Source organism: Geospiza fortis, unplaced genomic scaffold (assembly GCF_000277835.1).
Source record: "Geospiza fortis unplaced genomic scaffold, GeoFor_1.0 scaffold200, whole genome shotgun sequence".
Lineage (NCBI taxonomy): Eukaryota > Metazoa > Chordata > Aves > Passeriformes > Thraupidae > Geospiza > Geospiza fortis.
The window spans coordinates 1,881,835-1,889,293 of NW_005054353.1; the positions used below are offsets into that span (position 1 = coordinate 1,881,835).

General features: G+C 40.3%; 1 protein-coding gene across 1 annotated transcript in view; it reads left to right on the forward strand.

The window, feature by feature from the left end:
* GRHL2 (grainyhead like transcription factor 2) overlaps positions 1-7,459 on the forward strand; it is a 51,311-nt gene that overhangs the window by 14,674 nt on the left and 29,178 nt on the right. Inside the window, exon 8 of the mRNA XM_005423495.2 lies at positions 4,852-4,946. Within this exon, the coding sequence (XP_005423552.1) occupies positions 4,852-4,946 (95 nt within the window). The remainder of the gene's footprint in view (positions 1-4,851; positions 4,947-7,459) is intronic.

Sequence of the window (7,459 nt, forward strand, 5' to 3'; positions counted from 1 at the left end):
CTGCTAGGACTATGGGGTCTATGGAGCTGGGTAGGAACCATGCAGAAAGAATGGTTCTCAGTATTTACACAAAAGAGCTGCCCCTTGCATGTGTATTTTGTGGTGTACCTCCTTCTGGGAAATCAAGGTCTGCACCTCCTCAGGGGTCACAGAGTATCTGTTCCCTTTATTTTTTCAAAGGGTGATCCAGTCTTTGATCCAGTAACAGTTATGTTAGCCAATTGATGTGGAATCGCAGCCTGAGAGTGCAGATGTCATCATTGTGGTGACTGCAAAGGAGTGTGCAGGATTCCTCCACCCCTAGAGTGAGTCAGTGTCAGCAGTGAGGGAGAGGCAAGCTCTGGTGTGCTATCCTGAGAGACCTGTTTATCATTCATCCCATCTAAAGTATCTACTAGCCCATTTCAGCCCCAGCTGTCCTATCTGCATGCTCAGGAGATTTTAGCAGAGGAAGAACACGTACTTGCTGCCAAGGAGCCTGAAGTTGAAGTCAGTGGCAGTGTCTAGACATCAAGCGTTTCTCCCCTCCCACGTGCAGTTTACACATGCACCCATCTGCACGGATTCCAGTCAAAGGAGTCGGCAAGACCAAAGCAGACAAAGTCTATCTTGTTTTGACCGCCTGAGGGAACCAAACCATTGAATGGCAGGAATGAGAGGGGGCAGAGAGGGGGGCTAAACCAAAGCAGGGTTACTTGTAGAGAACATTCTGACACTTCGGGGGACGACTGAACTGGGTGATCACGGAATCTGAACCCAAGCAGTCCTAATCACTGTGCTGCCTGTAGATTTTCAAATGCTGTAGTTTCCACCGAGGCCTGGTGTTATTTAAGGTCAAGTATATTTTCTCCAAGCAGCTCTTCCAGAATATCCTCTCTGCCTCTTGTCTTATCATTTTTCTGGCTGAACTGTTTCATGAACTTCGTTCTTTTCCCCCTTGCCCCCATTTTCTCTTCTTGTCCATTGGGGTACCTAACTCAGTAAAACCGCCACCCCAGAACAAATTCATGACACCTTAAAAGAAGAAATAGGCCACTTCACAGCTCTTTCTGAAGGCTGCCTTTTTTTTTTCTCTATGCTAGTCCGTACAAGCTTGTGGTAGTACTTTGAAAAGTACGTGCTGAGCAGCTCGCTCCACTGTAGTGCCAGCACCCTCTGACTCCACTGCACTTGTGGTGTCCTGGCACATTTCAGTTGCCTTACCCCAACAAGTTAACTTATGATACATATTCTGAAAAATAGTACTCTGCAAAATAAGTGCTGTGCATGAGCTGTGTGATTACCTGTGTTAAAGTGAATGTCTTTTAATTTTCCATTAGTTTGAGGTGAAATAGCACTGCTTTGACTTTTGAGGCACTTTTGAATACTGAGGTGCAATTCTTTATTTGCGCTGCAAACATGAGCAAAGCACAGTGTAGCAAGACTTACTGATATATCCCTTCTTGTCAGATATAAGAGCTGTAAGAGCATGCTTCACCTCAGTGTTCAGCAAAAAAGAGACCTAAATGTTGCTCAGTAGTGCTTTCTTGAGAACAACTGAAATATAGCCTTACAAGTATGGTGTTTCTGAAGTACGTTTCATTTTCTTTGGCACGGTTAACCGGCTTATTAGGCCAAAATGGCTCCCAAGTATCAAACTGCATTTAGCAAAATCTTCTAGTTTTACCATCAAATGATCTAACTGAGCAGCTTAATCCAAATTTGAAGTTGGCCCTGCTTGAACCAGTTAACCTCTAGGGGACCCTTCGATGCAAAAATTATTTTGAATGACTCTATGAAGATTTCCCTTTACATTAAAAATTCAGATCCCTGAAGGGGTCCTCTAAATACTTGGAGTTAATGTCCAAGCCCCGTATAACAAGAAAATTAAGTGTCCAAAACTCTGCATCACCTGTTCCATAGATGTTACTCTTATTTCATTTGATATTTGTAGCATGTTTAACATTGTGAATCCTTTCCCATTGTTTATGAATGCACTTTTAATCTAGACCATGATGTGGTCCTTAGCAGGCAGAGGATCAAATTAATTTGGGATGCTCCAGTTCCAGCTGTTCAGATCTCAGATGGACAGGGGGACTATGCTTGTGCTGCTTTCCTTTGTGGCAGGGATCTGTCTGTCTGCTTTCTGGCCTGCAGTTATGTTCTGGACATCAGAGGAAATAGTGGTTTGCTCCTTCACTCCAGACAAACAGGGGTCACTGCTTTAATTTGTTTTGTGTACTGACTGGTGCACCTCCTGGGAGGAAGGATGCTTCAGTGGATTAGGTGCAGTGACAAGTCTGAAGATGTGTTGATATTAATAAAGAGAAACATGTACTTACATGTATTCAAGTCCTTAGTGCTTGAGGAATAAACCTGAGGGCTTGACACTTATTAAGCAAGAAGGTAAGGTATTTTCCAAAATTTAGGCTATGTACTGTAATGGATTTTTCTGAAGAAGGAGTAAGGTGCATGTTTGCTTTTTGTAGGAGGAATAAGGTGGGCCGGGGGAAAAGAGCTTTATTTTCACAGTGCTGTGACAGTGGATCACTAACTTTTTCTTTTAAAATAATTGTAATGTAAAGAATACAATACTTAATTGCAGTGGATATTGGTTATTCAGAATAAATATAATAATATGACATACTAGAACAGGTTCAAATATGAACTGTGAGTGTGGAAGCTTTGTGCTCCATAGGAACTTGCCCTTGTTTTTTTCAGGATAGTTTGTATTATTTATGTGCACAATGCAAAAGTATGCAATGACATGTAATGCATGATTAATGTTTAACATTAAAAATTTGCCATTGTTTTATATGTAATTTATGTAACAAAAGGGGAAATAACTCCTGTGTAGACATTTTTTGCTTATTGAACACGCTGATTTCTCTTTCTGGTAACTCACAGCAGGAGAAGAGGAAAAGTTGTAGTCACTCTAACAGCTTTCAAATACTCTGAGGTGTAAATGGTGTCTTAATCAACTGAGGATTCTTCTTTAATTGCATGTAAATTGAGGGGAATAGGATGCACTTCTGCTTTTTAAGTGTCACATAGACACTCCATGAGATTTGTGTATAGCAATTAAAGGAGAGGCATGTGTTGAGAGAAAGGAAGGGTTGGTGGGATGTGAGGTTCTGACAGCCTTTTAAGACAAGAAAACAGGTGTCTTTACGAGACATCTTGTTCATGTCTTTCCAAAGTGCACCTACACAGCATGCCCATATACAGCAGTCAGTTGCACGAGGCACTTTCTGGTGAATCATAAATTTAAGAGGTGGGTGGATGTGTGCACATGCATGTTAAACTACTTATGTGTCTTCTAATTCCTCTCATTTGCATCTCCACACTGAATTTAGATAATGAAGCCAATGACTTCAGTTAAAAAGGAGATCTGAGTTCAAGGTGGGAATGAAAAGCCTGCCTGCCCTCTCAAACACTTTGCTATTTTGCTACATCACCAAATATCTCGGCTGTTCTTATGGTCTAAAGTTTTTTGTTTTTTTTTTTTCTGTATCCAAAATCATTCACGGGTCCCAGGAACACAATTTTATTTGCCCCGTGAGATGCCAGCATTCTTGTGTTTCAAATGAGAGAAAAGTATACTGATTGCCAGTCTCAAACATGAAATAATTATTCTTGTAGCAATGTTTTTTGTTATAAATTATTTTAAAACAGTTATTATCTAGAAATTGTTTTTTAGAGACCTACAGTTTAGGCAAAGGGAATGAATATTGCAATAATTCGTGTGTGTAGCACAGAATACAGAAACACCCTCTTTCTATAACTGATTACAAAGCTAAGAATCAGCATGCTTCTGAAGCAAGGATTTGGGCAAACTGTAGATCAGGAGTGTAATCTCAGCCCTCTGGCACTGAGTCCAATTACAGCCCTCGAGGAATTCTTAGGAAATGTTTGTCCCAGAGAGAGTTATTCCATTAGTGTGAACGATCTGGAAGTTCCTTTAATCAAGCAGCTATTACTTGGTATCTCTCTTAATCTGTCATCAAAAAATAGAAGGTGTTAAACTGTCCAGCAAAGTGAGAGAAAAACAGTGCTTGTTCCTCTTTTCAATTATAAAGAGGACTTGGGAGTTGTCTGTTTTACATAGTTTTCCAGCCTTAGTGTTTTGGGGGAGGGTTAGTGAACTTTGAAATCTTCCTCCCTTTTGCTTTGCATTCCTTCCAAAATGCTAGTTTATTGATGATAATGATAACTGCACGTAGGGAAGAAGTGAGAAGAAGGTGCAGTTTTGTAGTGAGACAAATTAATTTTTTTTTCTTCATTTGCTGTTTTAGTGGTGCACATACTTTGGAAAAAGGATCTTTGTGGTTTTGGTTCTTTGTGGGGGATTTGTGATGGTTTGGATTTTTGTGAGGTTTTTAATTTTGTTTTTAATAATATAAAAATATGAATCCAGCATCCAGTGCAGTAATTCCTGGGAAAGTTGGAATGCACACTGATGTCCTCCAGTCATAGCTCTTAGACTTTTAGAAAACTTCTTTAGGATTTACCATGTGTTTTCTTAATATCAAGGTTTGAACAGTCCCTTAAAATGCTTCAGTAGTTTTCAGTTAATTTTCCAGTTTTGACCATTCCTTGGCCAAGTTAATGAATGCACTGACTCATTGCCAGTAGAGTCACAATCGTTTTTGAGAGCCAACAATATTTTGCAAGAACATTAGCTAGAGATATACTATGCATAAGACTCAGGTTACATTCTGTTACCTCTTTGTAGTAAAGATTATTCATAATTAATCATAAATAATAAAAGAGGTGGTTTTGATGCACTAGAAACACAGTTTAAGAAGCAAAGAAGCAGTATGAGTTGTAAAACAGTTCAAGTTTTTTCATGACTCTTGTTTTTTCTTACAGCTGATTACAAGGAGAGTTTTAATACCATTGGGAATATTGAAGAAATTGCATTCAATGCTGTGTCCTTTACTTGGGATGTCAATGAGGAGGCAAAGGTGAGGAAAAGCCATGCAGATGGCATCCCTTTATAAGTACCATCCATCGTTAGGCACTGTTCCACTTCTCTCCTTTCTGAGAAATAGGAGGGCTTGTTGGTAGGTGCCCAGCCTGAGAAATAGTAAAAGATTTTTTTCCTATTTGCAAAGCCAGGTGTAAGACACAAGCTGAGTCTTTTATATCTCCAAATTGTCAACTTTCTTTCTACACTATCAGCATCTCCAATAATCCATATTCTGTAAGTTAGACTATGCCTTCCCTTGTGTTGGTGTCATTTATTTTATATTGTTACACAGACCATCTTTGCAATTTGGAATGAATGTATTTTTGAGGACTGAGGCGTTTTTGGTTTTGTTTTTTTTTTTTTCTTTTTTAATGGTTAAGTACCCTCAGGCATGGGGTTTTCATTCAGGAATGTGACTTTTAAGTGGACCTATAAACCAGGACATCAGAACACCTTAACTAATTTCTTACAAATAAGGTTGTACAAAGGCTGTCAGAGTGCTTCAACTGCATAGACTAGTGTGGGAGAAATGAAAAACTGCCGGTGTTTATAAGAAGAAGCTGGCCCCCGGAAAGCAAACAACAAGGGAAATAGGCTGTGTAAAATGAGTGAAGGTAATGCAGTACTCTTGGGGATGTAGTTAATAAACAGCAAACACTGAGCTCGGCAAACTCCTGATAGTGTTTTCATGTTGAACACAAAATGTCCAGTGTTCAAGTAGAGCTATGAATCTTTCAAAAACAAAGACCTCTTCATGCACAATTGCCCAGTACATTTCCAGCAGCATTAGAGAGGTTGCATCTTCAGAGTGAGTCCTCTGAGAACTTGTACTGAACACCGAGTGGTAGCATTAACACTCACTGTCCTGACTCCTAACTGAAGGTACTGACTGTTTATAGTAACAGGGATTTAATCTCTGGTGTGCATCTTAAAAGGAAAGACAATAGTTCTGAAAATCACCCAGCTCTTTCAAAAGGAGGCCTTGATAAACAGAGTTGTATTTGGCCCAGTTGCTAATGGTGCTGTATTTACTCATGTAGTGATTACGTTTTCAACGGCCCAGATATTTCCCTATTATGTGTTTCCATTTCAAAATACAGCCCTGGGTTGTCCTCTGCAGTCACAACAGGCGACTGGTGTGTGTGTGTGATCACTGTGCAAGCAAATACCAATTTGGGGTCTCCAACACAGCAGTCTTCCTCGAGGACCTTTACAGAAGCACTACCAGGGCTAGAACCTGGCAGTCTAGTCCCAGGGCTGGCAGCTCTCTAAGACATCTGCATTTGCAGCTCCAAGCCAGACTTAGCAAGACACCCATGTTGATCTAGGAACAAGGAAGTCACATCCATTAAAGTCAGGTATTAACCTCAGACGTTTTTTCCTAATCTCACACCATTCACCTGGCTCTTGCCTTGGGTGCCAGAACATTATAAACACAACTTTTGCAATGATCACTGGAAACAAAACAAGCTGAGATTTTGAAGTAAAGACTCCTTCTGGATTAAAAAAGTACTAGGAGTGAAATTTAAGCTGCTTGTATTTCTGCAGGAAATAGTGATTAAAATGCAAATTGGCTTATGCATATTTATTTTGGGGGTATTAAATATCTGATCTTTTAGGAGCTTGAACTGTAAATGTATTGATAAAAGAGGATTTATAACATGCTTTGGTGTTTGGCTATCAAACATAAATCGGATTGTATGTGAAAGCTTATCACCTTGTCTGCACTCCAGTGTTTCCCTCCCCACACACATGTATGTGTACGTGCTTGCTTCTGTTGGGAAGTTTGATACAGTAACTGCTTGCACTGAGTCTGGGGATTCCCATAGGATGCCCCTGCGGTGTTGGAAAGCTGTGGGTTCTGAGGCATGTCACTGAAGGCTGTTTTTTCTCCAGCAATTACCTCATCCATGGGAGATAAAGAATAATTACAGACTCCCTTTTCCTAAGCTTTTTGAATGATGATCTTTCACCTGCCTCCATTGTTTTTGTTTGGTATTATTTTCCACTTTCACCACAATTTCAAGATTAAAACTTAACCCTCTCAGAGGCACAAAAGCATTTTTTTTCAAGTCAGAGAAAAGTGGCACACAACAGTTCTTTTCAGCGCCTCTGAGCTGGGATATGATGAAGCACTTTACTGGCCCTGGAAGAAGCAAAGAAAAACTTCTTGTTGGAAGTGCACTGGGGAGTGGTGTGGAAAATCAAACGGAAGTAGTAGAAATCACCTAACCCAATACACCTCTCTCTCCTGGGAAACTAAACCCCACATTTACAAGACCTATCTTGAGCATCAGGTTTCTCACTTTCCTACTCCACCTGGATGGCAGCTAATTTAAAGCCATGTTTCTCCTCATTTGAAGTCAGACTTTTCCTCTCACACACAGACAGAGCAGGCCTTCCCCTTGCAGCCCTTCAGGATGAGGGTATCAGAGAATGGGTGTGGCAGTCAGAATCTGCCAGCTACCTGTGAGCCTGCTAAGGCAGCATCTTGTGCTGGGTTTTATT